The sequence below is a fragment of the Dipodomys merriami genome, unplaced genomic scaffold, assembly GCF_024711535.1.
Source record: "Dipodomys merriami isolate MVZ:Mamm:240054 unplaced genomic scaffold, mDipMer1.0.p SCAF_37, whole genome shotgun sequence".
Classification (NCBI taxonomy): Eukaryota; Metazoa; Chordata; class Mammalia; order Rodentia; family Heteromyidae; genus Dipodomys; species Dipodomys merriami.
In genome coordinates, this window is record NW_027205270.1 from 3,008,378 (window position 1) to 3,033,394 (window position 25,017).

Sequence of the window (25,017 nt, forward strand, 5' to 3'; positions counted from 1 at the left end):
GGCCCACTGCCATTCTTGGTATGGTTCTCTCTCCAGGAGCTGAGCCCCATCTGGCCTCACTCTGGGCAGCTTATAAGGTCTGGTGTGAATTTTGTTTATGCAAGTACAGCATAAAAGGAACAAATCCACCAGCACTGGGGCTGTTGCCTCTCGAATGCTTTTGCATACATTTTTTCAAATGATAATTCACTCTTCCCCCCTTTCCCCTTCTCCCCCCCCAAAGCAGATTTATTGAAAAAAAAACACCTTATATGGCAATATTGCTACCACACCGTCAGCTGGCCTTTTTAGGGACTCTGTTTAAAGAAGATCCGCCTCTGGGGTTTTATATTGCTCTGGTATTTCTGCCAAAGACACAGCGGGCCCTTACTCCCTGACCGAAGGACCTCTCCAGCCTCGGTGAGTACTGTATGGATTCTTTTCCTTTCTGGGGCTGTTTGGCCTCTTGGGTATCAGAGATGCCCTCAGATTGGCCTGGCCTCTGTGATGCTGGCCCAGATCACATGTCAAAGCCCTAGGTGGCGGTGGGGCCTCCAAGCCGGCTAGGAAAAGGTATTCCTGGCCAGGGAACATCTGCTCCCCCCCCACACACACACACCTTCTGCATCTTGGAACTATGCTCCAGGCTTGAAGGCTGAGAGGTGGCTGGTTGATGGCACCTACAATCTCCCCCTTGCCCTGCTCGCCCTTTGTCATGGGTCAGAATGTCCAGGAGGCTGATCTAGGGGAGCAGCTGCTATGCAGGAAAAGAAAATAGCTTCTTCTCGGATATTTGAATCAAAGCCAATGATGGTCCTGGAGTTGGGAATAGAAAAGTGTTTCTATCAGCAATCCCTTGGGCCTCTTTATCCTCTGACTTGTGCCTAACTGGAGATTAATGGAGGATTTCTAGTCTCTGAAGGCTGTAGCTAAGATCACATTAGAGTGAGGAAAGTCAAGGGTGAGGGAGGGACCTGTCCTGTGGCATCATGAAGGTTTTTGTGTATTTGTTTTTGTTTTGTTGTTTGCTTGCTTACTTTTGTGCAGATTGTGAAGCTTGAATTTAGAGCCTGGGCGCTGTCCCTGAGCTTTTTTGCTAAAGGCTAGTGTTCTACCACCTGAGCTATTGCTCAATTGCCAGCTTTTTGGTGTTTAATTGGAGATGAGAGTTTCACAAACTTTCCTACCCTGGCTGTCATTTGAACAGCAATCCTCAGATACCACCTTCTGAGTAGCTAGGATTACAGACATGAACCACTGGCACCTGATGGTATCATGAAGTCTTAGGCTAGAAGGATGTTGAGATCCAGCTAAATCAAGCAATTCACCATCCAGCAGTGCATCCGGCTGTGAAATCACCTGCCAAGGCCATCATTCATCCCACCCCCTAACATACATATGCACAACAACACAACGAACCAAGACAAAGTGAGACCTAGGGGCCACTGCCACTAGAATCTCTTCACAGACAAGGACAGTCCTTGGAGTTACACTGCCCAGCTCCAGTTGGAATCATCTGAGTTTGGTAGCACTGTCATGTATAAAGTAAAGCACTCAGCTCCACACAGCCTCACCCTGAGCTCTCAAACTGTAAGGACCACCTGGAGGGCTTCTTAAGGCTCAGATTGTCTTACCTGTACCGGGATTCTGAGTTTGTAGGTTGAGGATTTGCATTCCTAGGAAGTTCTCAGGTGATACCCAGGCTGCTGAGCGTGGCTTGCAACTGTGGTCCAAGAGAGGCTGTGAGCTCTGACTTTTATCATTTGAATGAGATTTTCACTTTGAGACTTGCCCTTATGATGAAAAGAGATATCGTTTTCTGCTATGGAGATGGGTGGGTGCTGGCCAGCCTGCAGTGAACAGACATCTTCCACACAAGGCCTGAGAAACTTTGCTCAATCCTCCCATGGGATGAATGAGTATTTGTATGTAAATGTTTTGTGCAAAACACTGTTTTTGGGAGACAGCATAGAGTCTCTGAGAGAGATGGATACACAGTTAAGGACCACAGAGTAGCTAAGTAGATGAAAAGGATAAAACCCTAGGCAGAGCCCCTCACTCAGGCTGTTACAGAGGGCTTCCTGGAGGAAGAGGTGCCTGAATTAAATCCTCCAGTGGAGAAGACCTGGCAAAGAAGAATGAAGAATGATCACTGAGAATCATTTCTATTGCATTTAGATTGCAAAACAAGAAGCCAGGAAAATAAATTTCAGAGGGCCAGGTAGGGTTAGCCCTTTAGTTATTGAAAAAGCAAGGAAGGAAGGAAGGAAATAAGGGAGGGAGGGAGGGAGGAAATAAGGAAGGGAGGGAGGAAGGAAATAAGGAAGGGAGGGAGGAAGGAAATAAGGAAGGGAGGGAGGAAGGAAATAAGGGAAGGAGGGAGGGAGGGAGGAAAGAACTGAGTAATGGTGCATCATAGAGGGTTTTAACCTAAAGAATGACATCAAGAGATTTGTCCTGAGAAAGGACTGCTCTGGCAACAGTGGAGGAAGAGGACTACCTAGGGACAAGTGTGCTATTGTAGTGTGTGGTTGTCCTGAGCTAGTGGCATAGGTGGTAGGGAGGTAGAGTTAAGAAGGGCTGTGATTGGTTGGAAGGGAAGAAGGACACAGCAGAGTGCAGGCTATGGATTCCAGCGTGGGTAGTGTACTCTTTGAGGGAGCTGCTGGTAGAAGTTGATAGTGGGGAGAGCATCCTGGGTGTGTTGTTTCCAGATGCCAGAGGTACTATTTGTGCTCCACAATAGCAGGGTTTTTTTTCCTGAGATTTCTTCCTGTCTCCTTTCTTAGTTCTATTTTGTTCATCAGCTTTCCATAACTATAGCAACATACTTGAGACAATAAACTACAAAAGGGAAAATGTCTGTTCAGCTCACAGTTTGGAAATTCCAGTCCATGATCTATGGGGTCCTGCACCTGTGGCAAGATAATTCATCCCGGTGGAAGCAGGTGGCAATGAAAAACTACTCACTAAACAAGCCAGAAGCAAAAGAGAGAGTTGTGGAGTCCCACAATCCCCATCAGTGAGAAATATGACCTCCAATGATATAAGGACCTTCCACTAAGCCCTTCTTTCTAAAGATGCTACCCTGGGGATGCAAGCCTTTAAGGGACCTTCAATATCTGAACTACAGCAATATCTATATATGTGTGTGGAGTCTGATAATAATAGAGAGGCAAGTGCTTACATGTCATTGGAAACCTTCATTCCAAAATATATCCCCAATTATCCCTGTCTTTTTAGGGCCACTAGAAATAAAAATGTCTTTAAGACCTGACATAATTCAAGCTTTAGTAATATTGCTTTGTGAAAGAAAAGACTTACGGGATCTTGAGAAATCAAGTATAATGATTTATTAAACAGATCATACAATCCCTTCACTATAATAAGCTCCATCCTTTGACTAAATTTTGGTGAAGAAGAGTAAGAGAGATTAATAAGAATTATTATCTTTACAGACTTTTACAACAGACAGTGACAAATTTTTAAATATTTTAGACCTTAGGAACTTGGTAGTTTATTATAACCATCCTTAACTCTACCATTGTAACAAAAACAGCCATACAAAATATGGAAATAAGCATTTTGTGTCTCAGTAAAACTTTATTTGTGGATACTGTCATTGAATTGCAGGTAATTTTCATGAGTCTTAGAATATTATTCTCTTACTGCCTTTGTTTTCCAGTCTTTAAAAATGTAAAAGTCAGTTTTAGCACATGAACTACATAAAGACAGGCTTATCCTAATTTACAATTTTATTTGTATGCTTTGCCAGTACTGAGACTTGAACTAAGTCCTCAAATTCAAGGCCATGTATTCTCACTTGGCTTTTTTTACTAATAGGTGGCACTCTCCCACTTGAATTACTTTTGACTTTTTGCTGATTAATAAGAGGTACAAGTCTCATGAGCTGGGCACTGGTGGCTTATACCACCAACTCAGGAGGCTGAGATCTGAGAATCACAATTTGAAGCCAACCCAACCAGGAAAGTCCAAGTGACTCTTATCTTCAACTAACCACCAAAAAAAATAATCCAGAAGTGGAGCTCTGGCATGAGTGGTGTAATGCCAGCATTAATTGAAAAAACAGAGGGACAGCACCCAGGTCCTAGGTTTAAGCCCTAGTGCCAGCATGCACGCACACACGTGTGCATGCGCGTGAACGCGCGCGCGCACACACACACACACACACACACACACATACACATGCACATGAAAAGTCTCCTGAATTTGTCTGCCCGGGCTCATTTAGAACCTTGATCCTCAGATCTCAGCTTCCTGAGTAGTTAGGATTATAAGCATGAGCCATTGGCGCCCCACTTGACTTACAATTTATATTGTACTTTCATAGCTGTATGATATATGTGAGCTAGATGAAGTTGTTTCTATTTTATAATGTAGAAAATTAGGAGCCAGGGAAGGATAAAGGTGAAGAGAGAAAAGAGAGGTGAGAAGAATGTTATAGCCAAACATCCCTTCAGAGTAGTGGTGAGGGTGGATTTCTGGACCTCTCTGTCTTTACATTGAGTTGCACTGGTGGACTGCTTCCCTTAAACACAAAGCAGCTGTGACCCCAAGAAAGTTACAGTGACTTTGGTTCTGGTTCAGCAGCCATGTTCAAGACTAGCCACAAATTACCAGAAAGTAGCCGAAGAAGGTTTAAGGTTTCTCCTTACAGAGATTGTCCCAGAGTCTGACTCCAGGGTGAAAGAAGTCCTTCCCACAAGCCATCTGCCTTCACTTGGTGAGCCACCTTATCCTCCCTTTTCCTGAGTTCTGCCTCAGAAAAGCGAACCTCAAGCCCCTGAAGGTCTTTAGGTAGGCATTGTCAGCTTGAAGTCTCTTTATGGCTTGTCTTAGTTGCTATACTTCTTGGAAAACAATGTCTAAGCCTTTAATCTTTCCTGAGTGGAAGAATATCAAGAGGGTTCATTGATCTGAGCACCTGTGTATCATACCTGTATTCCTAGCTACTCAAGAGGTTGAGATCTGAGGATCTCTTTTCAAAGACAGCCTGGACAGGAAAGTCAATGAGACTCTTATCTCTAGTTTACAACCAAAAAGCTGGAAGTGAAACTGTGGCTTAAGTGGTAGAGCACCAGCCTTCAGTAAAAAAGCTAAGGGACAATGCCTAGGCCCTGAGTTCAAGCTCCAGAACACACACACACACACACACACACACACACACACACACACACACACACACACACACACACACACACACACACACACACACACACACACACACACACACACACAGGATTTGTTGAAAATCCAGAGGAGCTCAAGTTAGCTATCTCATCCCAGAGAATGATGCTGAATGCAGAGGGAACATAGGAAGAAACAGCCACAGAGGTGTGGCTTTACCTCCTGGCCATCTTAGGACATTCAAGGCTGTTATCCCCTCTGAATGGACCACTTGCTAGAACAGTGCAATTGTTCATTGGCAGACTTAGAAAGAGAAATTTAAGCACCCAGGGAACCCAGAGGTAGAGCAGACAAAGTCTGGGAGCAGGCTATTATGTTATCTATGAACACTTATCATGTGCTAGACCCCAAGTTAGGTGTTGGGGCACACATGGTCCAAGCATAAGAGGAGCTCAGAGGGTCACAGGGAGAAAGAAACACAGAGGCTTTTGTTTTAAGATTGTTGCTGCCAGCAGCTCTAGAGAAACAGACAGGCAGAAGCAAAACCTCCAAACATGGAGAAGGTATGAAGGTCCCACTGAAGCAGTGAAGGCATCACAGGCCCAGGCTGTGGACCTGGCCTGGGTTGATGCCAGGCCTGGATCTCCTCCTCTTTTCCTGCCTAGGAAGTCTCCGGCTGCGTTCTTTAACTTTTCTGAGACTTGGTTCAAAATGAGATTTAAAATATTTTTTCCTCAGGATTGCTTTAAGATTTAACTAGATAATCTTGTGTATGTAAAGGGTCTTCAATTTTTTAATTAAAATACATTTCTACCAAACACAAAGGTACAATGTACTGATGTGTTTAACCAAAAATGTTAATCTGAACCTTTTCCACTGCTTTGAATGATTTTTCTTTTATCTTTTTTAACATTCTTTGTTTACAATTTTGATCATTTTAAACAAAGCTGTGATAAAGAGGCTCATAAATAAATCTTTGACCTCAGCCATGGCTGATTCATAGGGAAGAATTCTTAGAAGTGCTTTCATCCAGTGAAAATATATGTACTTTAATGTGTGTGTGTGTGTGTGTGTGTGCGCGCGCGTGTGTGTGTGTGTGTGTGCGCGTGTGTGTGTGTGTGTGTGTGTGTGTGTGTGTGTGTGTGTGTGTGTGTTGGTACTGTAACTTGAATGAACTTGGGCCTTGAACTCACCTTTTTGGTTTATAGCTGTCACTCTACCACTTGAGTCAAACCTCCAGTTCCAGACTTTTGAATTGAAAAATAATGGTGTCATGAATATGTCTACCTTGACTAGCTTTGAAGCAATCCTTAGATCTCATTCTCCTGAGTAGCTAGGAGCATTGATTGGCGTGACCCACCAGTACCCAGTGACATATATACATTTTAAGGATATTGATAAGTATTTTGAAATTCCCCCTTAAAAAGTAGAATTGCTGACATTCATTGAATGTGAGCCCACTTCTCCATACCTTGTGGCCAGCAAGAATGGCCCAAAGAACTGGACACAGGACTTGAGAGTGTAGCTAAATGGTAGAACATTTGCTTTGCATGAAAAATGTCCTGGTTTCCATCTCTAGTACAGAAAGAGAGGGGGGGAAGGAGGGAGGGAGGGAGAGAGGAGAGAAAGAGGGAGGAAGGGAGGAAGGAAGGAAGGAAGGAAGGAAGGAAGGAAGAAGGGGAGGGATGGAGGAAGGAAGAGAGGAGAGGAGGGAAGGAGAGAGACAAGCAACTAATAATTATTAATACTAATTTCTTCATCCCTTTGCATCCATCTTCAGTGACCTGTCAGCATTGGATTCACTCTTTTTTTTTTTTTTTGGTCAGTTGTGGGGCTTGAACTCTGGGTCTGGGCGCTGTCCCTCAGCTCTTCTGCTCAAGGAGAGTGCTCTACCACTTGAGCCACAGCGCCACTTCCAGTTTTCTAGTGGTTTATTGGAGATAAGAGTCTCACAGACTTTTCCTGCCTGGGCTAGCTTTGAACCATGATCCTCATATCTCAGCCTCCTGAGTAGCTAGGATTACAGGCGTAAGCCACCCGTGCCCCGCTGGATTCTCCTTTTTTTATCTAAGAGGTGGCAGACATGGAGTCCTATTAGGGAGTTCCTTCTCTCTTCTTTGGCTGACCCTTCCTCTTGGAGGTGCTTCTACACTTAGGATTATACAGTTCATGATATTCCATTAAAAAATATTTTGTGGGTTTTATGCAATAATGAGAATTGAATCCAGGGTCTTATGCACACTCGGCAAGCACTCTATCACTTGATCTATACCCTAAGCCTATTGCTTACATTTGGAGATAGGACTTCACTGACTTTTGACTTTGCCTAGGTTTGCCTTGGACTAGCACCCCTCCTTCCTCTGCTTCCTGAGAATCTGAGATTACTGGTATGCCTAGCCTCATTTTTTTTATTATATAAACTATATGTGTTGGGCTGGGAAGGTGGCTCAGTGGTAGAGTGCTTGCCTCGCATGCATGAGGCCCTGGGTTCGATTCCTCAGCACCATATAAGCAGAAAAAACAGAAAGTGGTGCTGTGATTCAAGTGGTAGAGTGCTAGCCTTGAGCTGAAGAGCTGAGGGACAGCATGTAGGCCCAGAGTTCAGGCCCCATGACTGACAAAAAATAAAAGCAACTATATGTGAATACAGTCTCAAAAATTAAATCATTAGAGATATAACCCAGCATTTCCTTACCTTCAGGAGTAATCGCAATAACCAGTCTGTTGTGTCTTTTCTAAACCTTTTCCTATGTATTTTTTAAAATTTTTGCTATGTATATCTCTGGATAGAAAATCATGGGGGGGGGGGGGAATACATGCACCAGTACTTGGACTTGAACTTATTTGGCTTTTTGGCTTTTATACTCAAGGGTGGTCGTCCTCTACCATTTGAACCATAACTTCACTTCCAGCTTTTTTCTAGTTAATTGGAGATAAGACTCTCATGGACTTCTCTGCCCAAACTGGCTATGAACATCCATGCTGATCCAGCCTCCTGAGTAGTTAGGATTACAAGCATGAGCCACTAAAGAATTCCATGCAGGAATTCTTTATGTTAGAAATACTAATCCTGTGTTAAGTATATTTCATGCTTCTCTCTAGGAAATGAAGGCTTCACCATTTCAAATCTTTATTTTTTATATTATCCTTAAATAGTTATATGAAGGAATTGCCACTTAACATATTTTGGGGGGGGGTCCGGTTTGGGGGCCTGAACTCTGGGTCTGGGCGCTGTCCCTCAGCTCTTCAGCTCAAGGATAGCACTTTACTACTTGAGCCACAGTGCCAATTCTGGCTTTTTTTTCTTTTTGCTTATGTGGTGCTGAGGAATCAAACCCAGGGCCTCAGGCATGCAAGGCAAGCGCTCTACCACTGAGCCACCTTCCCAGCCCCCTACTTAATATTTTATGAATACCATATATCTTGAACACTGTTACCCCTTTCAACATTCTCTCCCATCCCTTCCATACCCACCCCTTCCCTCACTCTTCTTAGTTTGGAGGATACACATTTCAAGTCTTTAAAAGTAGGCATATTGGTTTGGTAGGACTGCCACAGCAAAGTACCACAGATGGTGAGCTGGTAGCTTCAGTAATAGAAATTTATTTATGTATTTATTTATTTATTTCCTTTTTTTCTTTCCTTGTCAGTCATGGGGCTTAAAATCAGGACCTGAGTGTTGTTCCTGAGCTCTTTTGCTCAAGGCTAGTGCTCTACATCTTTGAGCCACAGCATCACCTCTAGTTTTAAGTGGTTCATTAGAGATAAGAGTCCCACAGGGACTTTTCTGCCTGGGCTGGCTTTGAATCACAATCCTCAGATATCAGCCTCCTGAGTAGCTAGGATTACAGGCATGCAACACAGGCACCTGACTAGAGTTTTATTTTCTAATAGTTCCAGAGATCAGTAGTCCAAGAATAAGGTATTGTCAGGATTGATTTCTCCTAAGACCCCTTATTGGCCTCTAGATGGCTATTTTCCTGCCACATCTTCATGTGGTTCACATATCAGTGTCCTAATTTGTAGTTATGAAGATACCTGCAGTGTGGGAGTAGTCTTATAGGACACCAGCCATATTGGTTTTATGACTTCATTTTAGCTGAACTACCCTGTTAAAGACCCTATCTCCAAACACACATTCTGAGGTAGGAGTTGGGATTTTGACATGCATACTTTGGAGAATATAATTCAGTCCATAACAGCTGAGTAGAAGGTAGAGGCCCAGCAGCTAGAGAGTGAAAGGCCAGGTCCACATTGTCCCTCCTGGGACAGGATCCTGGTTGCAGGTGATATTGGCTCTCCAATGCAAGCATAATTCCAGAAATGACTGCTTCTCCTCTCCTCCAAGGTGCTCAGCCCCCCAGTTCACTCCGCCACACTCACCATGTGTGAAGAAGAGACCACCGCGCTTGTGTGCGACAATGGCTCAGGCCTGTGCAAGGCAGGCTTCGCAGGAGACGATGCTCCCCGGGCTGTCTTCCCCTCCATCGTGGGCCGTCCTCGGCATCAGGTGTGTGATTGTCCATCTAGACCCAAGGCTTTGAGCCATAGGAGTAGACTATTGTGAAGGCTATGCTAAGAGGGCTGTGTGTGTGTGTGTGTGTGTGTGTGTGTGTGTGTGTGTGTGTGTGTGTGTGAAGTAAGGAACTGGTAAAAAGTATATACATGGATATTGTTTTCTGCCATTAAAAAATGAAATTATTTTAGGTGAAAAAAAGACCAGCCCACGAGACATGTTCTATCTCCTCTTCCTGTCACCCCTACATTCCATCCCCTTGCCCCATGTCATTCTGTCCTTGTCTCCTGCAGTCCTGTTTCCAGGAGAGAAAAAGCTCATCTTCTTCTTCCTTCTGAGACATTCTGGAGTCCTCAGACAATTCACTTCTCCTCTCTTTTGCATTTCAGGGTGTAATGGTGGGGATGGGCCAGAAAGACAGCTATGTGGGAGATGAAGCTCAGAGCAAACGTGGGATCCTAACCCTCAAGTACCCCATCGAGCACGGCATCATCACCAACTGGGATGACATGGAGAAGGTACCTTGACTCTCACTCTTTGACATACTGATTTTCATGAAAATGCTCATGCCCCATAGCCTGCTAAATCCTGTCAACTTACTCTCAAATGTTTTGCACATCCTTCTTTCTCCCCTTTCTATATTCTATTTTTCCAACCTAGACTGACAGTCTCTCTCCCTGGACTATTGTATTTTGCCTTTATTTGCCCAGTTAATTCTCTATGTTGCTGAAAAACTTTCTCTTTCTTTTCTTTATTTATTTCATTCCTCTCTCTCTCTTTCTCTCTCTCTCTCTCTTTGTTTTTTTCTTTGTGCCATTATTGGAGCTTGAACTCACGCCCTGGATACTTTCCCTTAGCTATTTTTGTTCAAGGCTTGCACTCTACCACTTGAGCCACAGTTCCACTTTTGACTTTTTGGTGGTTAATTGGAGAGCCTTGTGGACTTTCTTGCCTGGGTTGGCTTCAAACTGCAATAATCAGATCTCAGCCTCCTGAGGATCCCAGTGAGGGCCAGCCCCAAGAAAAATGCAAGAGCCTATCTAAAAATTTATTAATTTAAAAGCAAAAAATGGTGAGAGGAGGATAGAAGGGAAAAGAAAGACAGATGGTGAATAATTTTGAAATACATTGCAACTATATATGAAGATGGCAAAAGGAATCTTAAAGAAAGATGTTAATTAGTAGGGCCTTGGGGACAAAGAAAGAGAAAGCAACAAAGAGGGCTATTTTGAGCAAGATAAAACATATGCATATCTTAAATACCATGATGAAACCCCTTGTAAATTAGTAAGTCTTAAAAATGTATGACAGGATAGTAAAACAGGTGCTACTGGGGGAGCTGGGTACAAGTAGGAGGACAAGAGCTAATAGAAAGGGTGAATGAGGACACATATGGTCATAGTTTGTCTGAATGTATAAAAATAGAATAATGAAATCTGTTGAAATTGTTTCAAGAAGGAGGAACAAGGGATAGGGATAGAGGCAGTAAAGTTGATCAAGATGCACTGTATATGTGTGGAAATAGTACAAGTAACCCCTCCATATTACTAATGTAGGCTAATTATTTTTAAACCAAATGCAAAAAGGGCTGGAGGTATGGCTTAAATAGCAAAACCCCAGCACGAGGCCCTGAGTTCAAGCCCCAGGATAAGAAGGAAGGAAGGAAGGAAAGAAGGAAAAAAGGAAGGAAGGAAGGAAGAAAGGAAGGAAGGAAGGAAGGAAGGAAGGAAGGAAGGAAGGAAGGAAGGAAGGAAGGAAGGAAGGAAACGTACTGGATCTCACTTGGGAAGGCTTTGGGATGGTGTTTGGCAATGTCTGAAGACATAACCAAATGATGTCATACTTAGATAGGCAATACTAGCATCTAGTGGTTGCAAACCAGGAATGCTGTTAAACCCCCTCTAATACACAGGTCTATGTATTACACCCCAAATTTTCCAACCTTACACATCACAGGGCTGAGATAGTGAGACCCTGCTCTAAAGACCCAGCCTGATCAAAATAAACAGTAAAAACTGAGCCCAGGAATAGCTCTATATATCTATCCAACAAGAGACAGTATTTGTTTATTTGAAATCGATTACATTAAGTGAAGGATTGACAGGAACACAAGTAGGGTTAAGGTAACTAGAAAGGGAGGCCAAGGCACTCAAGTACCAGCAACAATGGAAGCTCTTACACTCTAAACCTGAGGGCCAAGTAGAGGCAATGTCACTGGAGCCTGTGAGAACTGGTATCCTGGAAAAAGGCCACCTAATGAAGGCTGTGTTCATGAAGGGCCACATCATTGCCAGGTGAAATGGCCTGGCCTCACTCTGTCCTCCCACTGTCCATCTAGTTTCCTATAGTAACCTCCATCAGCCAAACACAGCCAGAAGACACAGCAATGAACATTGTGTGAAGCAATGTGTCTGGCTTCCCTATGGTACCCAGGAAAAAGGCAAGAAGAGTAAAGGTCAGATATAAATAATAAATATATGAGTCTGACCTTTCTGGGACCTGTTGTAAAAATACACCCTCTAAATGTCCAGCAAAAGTCCCTACAGCTAGTCATTCTCTTCTCCCAGTCCAGCTTCACCCTGTGCAGCATTAGGCCACACTCCTCCAGTATGGTCAGTCTTCCCAGACTTCCCACTGGAAGTCTGTTGGGTTCATCTGGCTTTTGTCTCAACCAGATCTGGCACCACTCCTTCTACAACGAACTGCGGGTAGCACCAGAAGAACATCCCACCCTCCTCACCGAGGCCCCGCTAAATCCCAAGGCCAACAGGGAGAAGATGACCCAGGTATGATCCCAGAAGACTTGAGCACAGGCACAAGAATGCAATACAAATGCTCAGCCAGAGCATTTTTTCCCTTGCACATTAAAATAACAGAAAGTCTTGCACACTAGTGTACTCCAGAGCAGGCCCCATGGGAAGGGGAAATAAGATAAACAAGTGCCTCCATGTTGACAGAATTCTTGTCTCTTAAGATTGCAAACCATTCTGTAGGCTGAGATGTGCTTTGTGTTTTTTTAGACAATCTTTTGTCCCTCATTGTCCTTTTAGATCATGTTTGAAACCTTCAATGTTCCTGCCATGTATGTTGCCATTCAAGCTGTGCTCTCCCTTTATGCCTCTGGCCGCACCACTGGTACGTAACCCTGTAACCTGTTTCTTTCCTGAATTTACATGGGAAGTACAGACAAGCTGGGCTCCTGCAGAGGATCCTGCTCAAAAAAATCAAAAACCAAAATCAAAGTCCAAGGGGAAACCTTGTGTAGGAATAACAGATGGGAATAGTGGCGGTGAGCCTGCTTGTATAGTTGGAAGCAATTTACATAAACAGAGCATAGCTAGCATATTCAGCAAGGGCTGTTTCTGCACCTTGGACATTCCAGGAGCTTATACATGCACTCCTTCCTGGAATGTTTTGCTTCATGAAGAAGCAAAAACAGAGCCCACGATGATGAAGTGTAAGGAAGTAGGTAGTTTTGCTCTATATAGCAAGTTACTCTAGAAACAGAACCTCAACATAAAGCCTCTTAGTAGGGACTTGATTATACACACTGTTCAAAAATCACTTATTTGTGTGTTCAATGCTTTATTCACTCATTCGTCCTTCAGAAACTTTCCATTACTTTCTTTTTTCCATTACTTTCTATGATGTGGAAAGCTTTGTATCAGACAGACCATGGGCATACACTGACAAACAAGACATCCGAACACTATAGAGCTAACATTTTAGTAAGGAAGAGACAAAAAATGAAAGGTAATTTCACTACAGGTGATAAAGAACAGTGAAGGGTAATACACAATTTGGTATCCTAGGCTTTGCACGTGATTTTATGGTATAAACATTATGGTTACCGGACACAGGGTAATCATTGTAGGATGATTCCATTCTCTTATCTCTGATTTTTTTCATTATAAAAATATGCCATAGAGCCGGGCGCTGGTGGCTCACACCTGTAATCCTAGCTACTCAGGAGGCTGAGATCTGAGGATCGCGGTTCAAAGCCAGCCTGGGCAGGAGAGACCGTGAGACTCCTATCTCCAATAAACCACCAGAAAACCGAAGTGGCGCTGTAGCTCAAGTGGTAGAGCGCTCGCCTTGAGCTGAAGAGCTGAGGGACAGCGCCCAGGCCCAGAGTTCAAGCCCCACGGCCGACAAAAAAAAAAAAAAATATGCCATGATCAATATCCTTATATAAGACTAAGTTGCTGGTTTCTGAATATGTATTTTGTATCTGGTACTCACTGAATCATCTAATCAGGTCTGAATGGTTCTTAGTTTATTCTTGTGGCTCTTCCTGATATAAAGCTTATGCCATCTGTAAATAATGACAATTGTACTTATTTCTGGTTTGCCTTAGTACACTGGCTAGAACATTCAGAATAGTATTAGTGATGATCATACTGCCATTTTTTTTAAAAAAATAGGGGGCTGGGAAGGTGGCTCAGTGGTAGAGTGCTTGCCTTGCATGCATGAGGCCCTGGGTTCGATTCCTCAGCACCACATAAGCAGAAAAAATCAGAAGTGGCCCTGTGGCTCAAGTGGTAGAGCACTAGCCTTGAGCTGAAAAGCTGAGGGACAGTGCCCAGGCCCAGAGTTCAGGCCCCACGACCACCACAACCAACAACAACAACAAAAATAGGGTCTTGTTATATGGCCTATGTGGCCTATGCTTTCCTCAACCTCTTGATGTTCCTGCCTCTGCCTTTTGATTGCTGAGATGACCAGTGTGCACTGCCATACCTGGCTTTAAAAAAGATGTGTGTGGTGTGGTGTGGTGTGGTGTGGTGATGTGTGTGTGTGTGTGTGTGTGTCTGTCTGTCTGTCTGTGTCTGTGTGTCTGTGTGTGTGTGTGTGTGGTGTGTGTGTGTATGTGTGTGCGCAAGCACGCGTGTGTGTGGTGTGGTTGTTGATTGTGGGGCTTGAACTTAGTGTCTGGTCACTCTCACTTGGCTTTTTTGAGCCATACCTCCACTTCTGGCTTTTTGCTGATTAGTTAGGGAATCTTGTAGATTTGTCTGCCCAGAGGGCTTTGAATGCAGATCCTCAGCTCTCAGACTGCTGAGTAGTAAGGATAACAGGCATGAGCCACCGGTATGTTTTGTTTTGTTTTTTTTAATCTTTCTAGCCAGGTGCCCCTGGCTTTCTCCTGTAACCCTAACTGCTCAGGAGGCTGCAATCTGAGGATTGTGATTCAAAGTCAACCCCTGAGCAGGACAGTTCATAAGACTCTTATCTTTAATAAAGTACTAAAAAAAAAAAAAAAAAAAAAAAAAGCTGGAAGTAGAGCTGTGAGTGCTAGCCTTGAGCAAAAGAGGCTCAGGGACAGTGCCCAGAACCCTGGGCATACACACATACACACACAAAAATCTTTCTTCCTTTCATGATTTACTAACATCTCATTCATGGGAAATGTTAGTCTTTTTCATGATGGCTGATTTTCATAGCTCCTTTTAGGTTTAGCATTCTGACAGTAGGTGCGTAATGTGTTCCTGTGGCTCCTGAAAGATGTGCAAATTACCCGAGCTTCTTTAAAGTGTACTGTAGATTTCATGCACACACACATACACACACACACACACACACACACACACACACACTGATTGTGTTGGCTGAATTTTCTTAAATACCAAAGGAAAATATGGTAATTGACGATCATTTGGCAACCAATATTAAAAATAAATAACCAACAATGTGGTTTTCATAGATCCTAACCTCTTTGTCCACAGGCATCGTCCTGGATTCAGGAGATGGTGTCACCCACAACGTCCCCATCTATGAGGGCTATGCACTGCCACATGCCATCATGCGCCTTGACCTGGCTGGCCGAGACCTCACGGACTACCTCATGAAGATTCTCACAGAGAGAGGCTACTCCTTTGTCACCACAGGTGTGCAGCCCCTTTCCTACTTTGTTTTTTGTTAACTCATATATTTTTATGTATTTCATTTTTTGTGCCAGTGTGGGACTTGCACTTCAGTGTGGGTGCTGTCCCTTAGCTTTTAGTACCTTAGCTAGCACTCTAGCACTTGAGCCACAGGTTTCACATCCTCCTTTCCTGATTCAAACTTGAGCTCTGAACAAAATCTAAAATAAGACCAGAAGTTCTCAGCAGGGATGAGAAAATTTTGTACTTTCATATCCTCAACGTCTCTTGGACATACATAGCAACAAAGAAATAATCTTATAAATGTGTTAGAAACAATCGCATGAGGGCTGGGAAGGTGGCTCAGTGGTAGAGCGCTTGCCTTGCATGCCTGAGGCCCTAGGTTCGATTCCTCAGCACCACATACGCAAAAACAAAAAAGCCAGAAATGGCGCTGTGGCTCAAGTGGTAGAGCGCTAGCCTTGAGCTGAAGAGCTGAGGGACAGCGCCCAGGCCCAGAGTTCAGGCCCCACGACCGGACCCCCCCCAAAAAAAAAGAAAAAATCGCATGAAAGAAAAAAAAAATTTGAACCCCTGCTTTCACTGTATTTGATGTCGGTATAATTTGTGGAGGGGAAGGGGGAAAACAAATTGTTTAAATAGGAATACAGGTGGACTCATTGCAACAATGAGATGTACAAGTCATTATGTCGAAAACGAACTTTACAACTTTGGCATGGGGGAGGAGGAAGGGGCAGGGAGGATTGGATGGGGGGGGAAGATGGGAAGGGATGGGAAGGGGAAACAAAGGAGGAGGCTGCAATGCTTGATAAGAAATGTACTCATTATCTTGCCCATGTAATTGTAACCCCTCTGTACAGTATTTTCACAATTAAAAAAAAAAAGTCTCTTGGAGACAGACTAAGCCTACCGTAGCCTGAGACTGTGCCTCTGGACACACCAGATGATTAAGGCAGCCTCATTGAAGGAGGAAGTTTCCTACCAAGAAACAAAACACGCTGGGGGAAGTGGAGAAGGCTTAAACCAGTTTCCCTAAGCCCTGCATTGTCCATTCCTTCTTCGCTCAGTTTTTCTCCCTTCCCCAATGCCTGCTGCCTCTGCTCGTCTCACACTAGGATCAGCATTTTCAACCAGGCTGGACTGCAGTGAGGATGTAGTTCTGTATATGTAGGGGTGTCTAGAGTATGTCTGAGAATCAATGGAATATAAGATGTCTGAATTTCTAAGGTACAGGGGGTCATGTGGTCTACCTAAATTAGAGGAACTTTTAGGTAGAAACCTTATAGATTCTGTAAGATTACAAAGTGTAAGTCTGAGTCTTCATTTTAAATATGCCCAAAAAGTTTCCTAGCAGGGCACACAGCTTGGTCAGACAGAATGATAAGGGTAAGGAGAGAATCGATGCAAAATCTTGCCTTTGAATCAAGTCTTTGAACTCCTACTTTGGAAAGAAGGGCAGATAGAAATCTTGACTGGGGTAGAAGAAACCATGACCCTCTAGGAGACATAGCAGAGCTGAGTACCCACTTTCTGTCATTTCCATTCCAGCTGAGCGAGAAATTGTACGTGACATCAAGGAGAAGCTGTGCTATGTGGCCCTGGATTTTGAGAATGAGATGGCCACAGCAGCCTCCTCTTCCTCCCTGGAGAAGAGCTATGAGCTGCCAGATGGGCAGGTCATCACCATTGGCAACGAGCGCTTCCGCTGCCCCGAAACTCTCTTCCAGCCTTCCTTCATTGGTGAGGCAGTTACTGATGATGGATTGGGAGGGCAAGGTGGAGGGGTACAGAGTGGAGGGGTGATGGGTGGAGGGGTACTGGGTGGAGGAATGAGTGATGTCTGGATAAAGAAACACCTAGCATCACAGACTTTTTTTTAATAGTATATATTCATTGTGACATTTTCACACATGTTAAACAATGTATCCCATTCAAACTCCCTCCCTCTATTATTCTCTCTTGTCCTTCTTAAAACAATTTCAACAGGTTTCATTGTTCTATTCCCATTCATGCAAATAAACTATGTTGACCTCTTCATTAGCTCTCTCCACTCCTGCCACCTTGTTTATTATTTATGCATACTGCACATTTCCCAGGAAGGTACAAAACTATATGAACAGTAAAAGTAGATTAAAAATCAAATTTTAAATACAAAGGTAAGGAAATCAAGATAAAGGAAAAACAGAAGAGGAAATATAAAAAATAAGAATGAATGCCTATGTAATTGTAACCCCTCTGTACGATATTGTCATACCAAAAAAATTACTTAGAAAAATAAGTAAATAAGAATGAGGCCAGGTACCAATGGCTCACACCTGCAATCCTGGCTACACAGGAGTCTGAGATCTGAGGATTGCAGCTTAAAGCCAGCCCAGGCAAAAAAGTGGACCCTTATCTGCAACAAACCACTCAAAGACTGGTAGTAGATCTGTGACACAAAGTGGTAGGGCCTCTAGCCTTGAGCAAAGCCCAGGCCCTAAATTCAAGCACCATGACCTATATACATACATACATATATACATACATACATACATAAATACATACATACATACATACATACATACACAAATAAAATAAGAATGAGGTTAATATATAATGAGAATCAAAACATCTCTCAGATCACTTAACATGTAGGTCATAGAAGCCTTTATCTTTATAGTAGTAATGGATGAGTTTGGAGCTCAGATTTACTTTTAAATTTTGACTTTGTCCCTCTAATTTCTGCCATCTTGGACATATTACTGTCTTGAAATCACAGTTTTCTCATCTATAAAATGAAAATGATAATTCCTATGGTAGTACAAATTATGTGATGATACTTATTACTTACCACAAGGAAATTACTTAAGAGGAAAATGGGGACCAACTATTTATGTGTATGAGGTTTCTTTGGGGAGGACATTTAAAATGCTCTAAAATGAGATAGTATGATGGTTTCTCAATTCTATGAATACACTGAAAACTACTGAACCATATACTTATCTTTGTGTGTCCAGTCATGGGGCTTGAATTCAAGGCTTGGGCACTGCCCCAGAGTTTCTGTGCTCAAGGCTAGCACTACTACTTGAGCCACAGTTCCACTTCCAGCTTTTTTTGGTAGTTAATTGGAGACAAGAATCTCACAAGCTTTCCTATCTGGGCTGCTTCAAACTACAATTCTCAGATCTCAGCCTCCTGAGTAGCTAGGATTATAGGAATGAGCCATCAGCATACCTTTTTAAGAGGATAAATTTTGCCAGTACCACTGGTTCATGCCTATAATCTTAGCTATTCAAAAGACTGAGATATGAGGACTGAGGTTCAAAGTCCATTAGACTCTTATCTCCAACTAACCAGCAAAAAGCTGGAAGTAGAAATGTGGCTCACGAAGTAGAATAGAAAAATCTCAGGGACAACAACCAAGCCCTGAGTTGAAGCCCCAATCCTAGCACATGTATGAAAGTTGAGATGAAAGATGAAAATGTTTACAGTATTAGAAATATTCCATGAGCAAAATAGCATGAACACCCAGACATCTGGGTAAAAATGAAGGCTGAGCTATCACCAGTGAGGAAGTCAATCTTGTGATCGAGTTGGAGACCAACTAACAGTCTGAGTAAGGGCAGCTGCAACAGAAGGAGGATCGTTTGAAGAGCTGGACTTAGGAGTATTTATGAAACAGGAGGTGTTGACTAGATCTGTGATTTCACCAGGCATGGAATCTGCTGGAATTCATGAGACAACCTACAATTCCATCATGAAATGTGACATTGACATCCGCAAGGATTTATATGCCAACAATGTCCTCTCTGGGGGTACCACCATGTATCCTGGCATTGCTGATAGGATGCAGAAGGAGATCACAGCCCTGGCTCCCAGTACCATGAAGATCAAGGTGAGTCTTGGCCTAGTTCCTTTTCTTGTTCTTTGTTCAAACACCTGCCTACCTGGGAGGTGCAGGCCTTCAAGTTGGATCTAAGATCTTGATGGTTTCTTAGAATCAAAATCAGCCTAGTCTGAAGACAAAACCATTTTGAGTTCCTTAAGAGTGTGTGTGTGTGTGTGTGTGTGTGTGTGTGTGTGTGTGTGTGTGTGTGTGTATGTCTGTGTGTGTATGTATGTCTTGGCTAGAGACATGCTTAATAAGGCCTTCTCTATCAATGCATGGATATCATAGAAGAAAGGGTTAAGCAGTGAGAATATTGAGGAGGTTGAGGAAAATAGAGGAAAGTAACATTACAATATCTCTAAACTTTAAAAATGACTTGCAGGTTACCTCATATGAGACAAAGTTCCAACAAAAGAATGTTTGGACTGGGTGCCACTATGGCTACAGCCTTCCCCATACTACTTCTTACCAGTATATTTAAGAATGGGAACCCATCTACCTACCACTTCTCTTTGCCTCTGGTCTCCAATCAATCATACAGACCCTTTAAGGCCTTCCAGGAAGTTTCCTGCTAACAGGTTTAAAAAATATGGTTGGAAATAGAAATAATAAACTGATGGAAAGTTCCAGTCTCACGATAAAGCTAGTCTCTGGGAAGGAGGCCGGACATGAGAACATGTACTCTGTCAATCTTCTTAGAAACTTCAGCAAGGAAGGCTGCCTCAGGGTTCCCCTACCTAATAGATGGTTCTCATTACTATGAAACAAAGCCAAGCAGGCTATTTTAATCCTCCTGCCTCAGCTTCCCAAGAAACTGGGATGATAGGCATGTACCACTACCCTTCCTTCTTTATTTGTTCTATTAGGGACTGATTATGATGTCACCATGTTTGCTCTTTGCAGATTATTGCTCCCCCAGAGCGGAAGTATTCGGTCTGGATTGGAGGCTCCATCCTGGCCTCTCTCTCCACCTTCCAGCAGATGTGGATCAGCAAGCCAGAGTATGACGAGGCAGGGCCCTCCATTGTCCACAGGAAATGCTTCTAAAGTCAGAGAGGGCTCTCTGAGGATCCCCTCAAAACTGCTATTACCCATCACAAAACATTAAAACCTGCAAGCCTTACTTGCCTGTGTGCTATTCTTTTGTTCCCGAGCTGGGTCTTATACACAATGCTCAGGGCTTTTTACACATTTCTTTTCCTAATCCATATAATACCCTTGAGAAGTAAGTATTATTATTAGCCCCATATTACAGATAAGGAAATTGAGGCTCAACAAGCATTGCCATCTGCAAAGCTAGTGTTCTTTCCACTATGTCATCTTGTCCTTGGGTTGGGCTGGTTTTTGGTAGTGCTGGAATTTTTAAGCTCAGGGCCTTACACTTGTTTGTCAGGTGCTCTACCCCTCGAGCCACTCAGAGTTCCAAAAAAGAGTTTGGAGGCCCTTTTAGCTTGAGCCATTTTCAGACAAAGTCTCATATTTTTGCCCAGAGTCAGCCTGGATTGTGATCCTATTTACAACTCCTGCAGAGCTGGGATGTCATATACATGACACAGTGCCTTGCTTATTGATTGAGATGGGGTGGGGTCTCTCTAACTTTTTGCCTGAGCTGGTCTTGGACTATGATCCTCCTATCTCTGCCCCTCCCAGTACTTAGAATTAAAACTGGGTTGAAGTGATTTGAGTTTTCAGAGATCGAAGTCCTTATACTCAAAGGATGATGCACTAGAGAACACAAATCAAAGGCTTATAAGATTTTATATGAGTGGTCCATGAAAGAAACTTGTAAGGGCCTTAAGATCTCTGTGAGATCCTTTGCTATGGAAGATTAAATTGTATTTTGCCCCCAAAAAGAAACAGCATGCTTAGGAAGAAAATTTATTATCCCTCTCTATTCTTTTCTCCTTTTATCTCTCTCCATCCCTCCATTCATCCTTTTTTTTCTTCTTGTCATTTACACACACACACACACACATACAAACACACATGTGCACACACACACACACACACACACACACACACACACACACACACTGCTCTTGGGTTTCAGAAGCAATCTGTGGAATGACATTTTGCCCAGAAACAAGTGATCAAGAGAATGCTCTCAGGAGGATTCATTAAACAGACTAGGAGAGGAAGAAGAGGAAGGATGTTACCAGCACAGAGATGATCTCAGGCAAAGTCCTGCAGAGGGCAGCTCTAGCCTGGTCCTCACAACAGCACTGTGGAATATAGAGACAGACCAGAAGTCTCAGAACTGATATTCATAGTCCCAGCTTTGACAGAGATTGATAGAGGTGCACACAGGAGAATATAATGTTGACCTTCTACATGTGCCTCTGTAGGGGAGGGCTGTTCTCAAAAGAGTGGCTATGGAAGAGAAAGCACAGGGAGACTAGCTGAAGGACAAGTGGCGGGAGGGGGGTAGGAGAGGAAGGGGCACACAGGATCTGAGAACTGATAGATCCCTGACAGTGTGTTCTACAGCAGTGCATCTCCAGGCTTACTATGTCATGCTTACTAGGCCCTACTCATCTCTATCCTCCACAGCCACCTGCCTATTCCACCTTTTCTTCCACCCCTACACCACTCCTGGCCCAATTCAAGAAAAAAAAATGATATCCTAGATTCTTCAATGGATGTCAAGTTATCTATGGAAGGTAGAGGAATATGAGTGGTTTGATTCAATAGGAAGTCAATTGATAAATGGAAATAATATTCCAGTTACTGAGGGCCAACCTGAAAGCAGCTGTTACTTATTAGTTTCTGTGTAATGCCCGTTGAGCAACTGTCTATCTGGAGCTTCAGGTAGGTTCTCCCTATTAACCCATATTACTGGAATTCAGAGGCCCTTTTCTTCCTTTTGGGGGCTTGAGATGGAAGTCCGGGTCTTCCCACGTGCTAGGTGAGTGGTTTACCATTGACCTACATTCCTGGTGGCTCTAGACACTATATTCTTAGCTACCTCCCTTAGTGATAACAGGTGTAACAGTCAGAGTTCATTCAGGGGAGCAGAGCCACTATGGGTATTATGGAAATAAGAGGTTTATTACAGGAAGGAGACTACCCAAAGGTAGAAAGTGCTGGGAAGGTGAAAGTCTGCAAGGAATTAAAAGATAATTCGAAGGGTCACCACTAAGTAGAGGACTAGATGGGATTTCTCAGCCCACTACACCTGTCACAGCATCTTCCTAGGGGAATGGCTAGTGGACTGTCCCCATTCTACATTTTAGATTTCATACCAGGTTCTCTTTTGGTCTGCTCTAGAAAGAGCTCTGTTGATAGACATTCTGGAAACAGACTTTCAGCTTTGTCAAATCAATTTAGCTTATCTAACACATTAAAAAAAAAGTCTTTAATGTATATGAGAAATGGCTGGATAAAAGTCCAAGCAACAGAATAAAACAAAATTTATGTAGGTTTATCTCCCATTTTAATGTCTGCATAGCACTTAGTGTAACATGGCTCATCTTTTTACTTATAATAGCAACTTTAGAAACATTTAAAAAATGTTTCTATACCCCAAGGTGTCTGGCACATAGTAAATGCTCAGCAAATGTTGGATGAACGAATTAGACCCAAGAAAGATGTTGAATGTATGGTTTAATGTACAATAAAACAAGCTTAGGGCAATGAGCATGGCTTAAATGGTAGAACATTTGCCTAGAATGCTTAAGGCCCTGAGTTCAATCTCTAGTACCAAAAAACAAAATGAAACAAACATAAATAAAATGGGATAGAAAGATAATCACTAATGATGGTATTAGTATAACTGGCAATTGGGCAAAAGATGCTTTAGTTTATTAATTCACACTGTATAAAAATTCAAAGCCTTAGATGGGCACTGGTGGCTCATACCTATAATTCCTAGCTACTCAGAAGGCTGAGATCTGAAAATCCCAGCTTAGGCAGGAAAGTCCATGAGATGCTCATTTCCAATTAACTACCAAAAAACCTGAAATGGAGCTGTGGCTCAAGGGATACAGTGCTAGCACTGAACAAACACTTTAGGGGAATTCAAGCCCCTGGACTATCAAAAAAAAGTCTTTTTAGAAGAGAGAAAATATTTGGAAAAAAACCTCATATCTAGGATATACAAAGAACAAGACAAATAAAGTCAGTCAATAGAAAAATGAACACAAAACTTGAACAGGTTCTTTACAACAGAAGATACTGGAATTGCCAAAAACATATGAAAAGATGCTCAACTTTATTAACTATCAAAACTATATTAAACTATTATTAAAATTATAATAAGGCACTTGAGGGTAGGGATAGGATAGGTTAGATGGGGGAATAATGGAAGGGGTGATAGCTAGCGATCAAGATGCATGGTACTCATAAGCTGACTTCTGGAATTGAAACACTTTTGTATAGCTACTTAATAAAAATAACAAATATTTTTAAAAACTGTAAGAAGGAGCCAGGCATGGAGGCAGTTATCTGTAATCCCTCCACTCAGGAAGCTGAGGCAAGAGAATCACAAGTTCCAGGCCAGCCTGGGCAGCACAAGACCCTGTTTCAAAAAAACAAGCAAACTGGGCACTGGAGGCTCACGCCTGTAATCCTAGCTATTCAGGAGGCTGAGATCTGAGGATCGTGGTTCAAAGCCAGCCCCGGCAGAAGTATCCCTGAGACTCTTATCTCTAATAAACCACTAGAAAACCGGAACTGGCGCTGTGGCTAATGCAGTAGAGCGCTCACCTTGAGCTGAAGAGCACAGGGACAGCGCCCAGACCCAGAGTTCAAGCCCCATGACCCAACCCACAAAAAAACAAAAAACAAAACAAAACAAAACAAAAAAGCAATCAAAAGCTATATAAAGACACCATTCTACAGAGCAAAATGGACTACGTGAAAAAGTTGGCCATATGAATTGATGCTTTTAGTTCTAGAATAACCAAAACTTTACTCATTAATAGTGTGATTGGTATAATCAGACACCGGAGCTGTTTTCTATTTAGAATATCCACTAAAGCTGAGCACATACGTAATTTATCACACAGCAGGTCTTTTCCCAGATATATTCCTTTGTTTGCCAGGCATACTTTTATTTACCAATAGGTGTGTACAATATAACTGATAGCAACACGATTTATGATGTCTCAAATCTAGAAACTGAAATTTCCATCAATAGTAAAATGGATAAAATACTGTTAAGTGACATACTATGTAGCAAGGAGAATGAACTACAACCAATTCACACAACATGCATCAGTCTCATAGATGAAAGAATTATTTATTAGATGAATTTATTTGTATAAAGAGATAATTAAAACGGATCTCTATTGTCGGAAGTCAAGCTAATGTTTACCCTTGAAAGTGGAACTATGGCTCAAAGTGGTAGAGACTTGCCCCAAGCAAAAGCTCAGGGACCATGCTCAGGCCCTGAGTTCAAGACCTACAACCAACAGCAAAAAGAAATGTTAAGAAGTCGTGATGGAATGAGAAAAGAAGTCAGTGTAAGTCATCAGAGTGTCATATTCACCCGATTTCTGCACGTATTAGAATAAAAATGGACCACGAACAATTGGAGGGGGTAAACTTTTAGACTGTTTATTTGGGTTTGTCTATAAAGATCAAAGTATGATGCGCTGTAGGCTGCCTCTGCAAATGCTGTG

At 42.7% G+C, this 25,017-nt stretch overlaps 1 protein-coding gene across 1 annotated transcript; it reads left to right on the plus strand.

Annotated features, from left to right (window-relative positions):
* Positions 1 to 229: 229 nt before the first annotated feature.
* Actg2 (actin gamma 2, smooth muscle) lies at positions 230 to 20,519 on the plus strand. The gene is made up of 9 exons (XM_069989007.1): positions 230 to 399; positions 9,476 to 9,637; positions 10,033 to 10,161; positions 12,319 to 12,429; positions 12,694 to 12,778; positions 15,370 to 15,531; positions 17,077 to 17,268; positions 19,221 to 19,402; positions 20,300 to 20,519. Exons 2-9 carry the CDS (start codon positions 9,512 to 9,514, stop codon positions 20,441 to 20,443), a joined length of 1,131 nt encoding a protein of 376 aa, XP_069845108.1. The 5' UTR covers positions 230 to 399; positions 9,476 to 9,511; the 3' UTR covers positions 20,444 to 20,519.
* Positions 20,520 to 25,017: the final 4,498 nt, after the last annotated feature.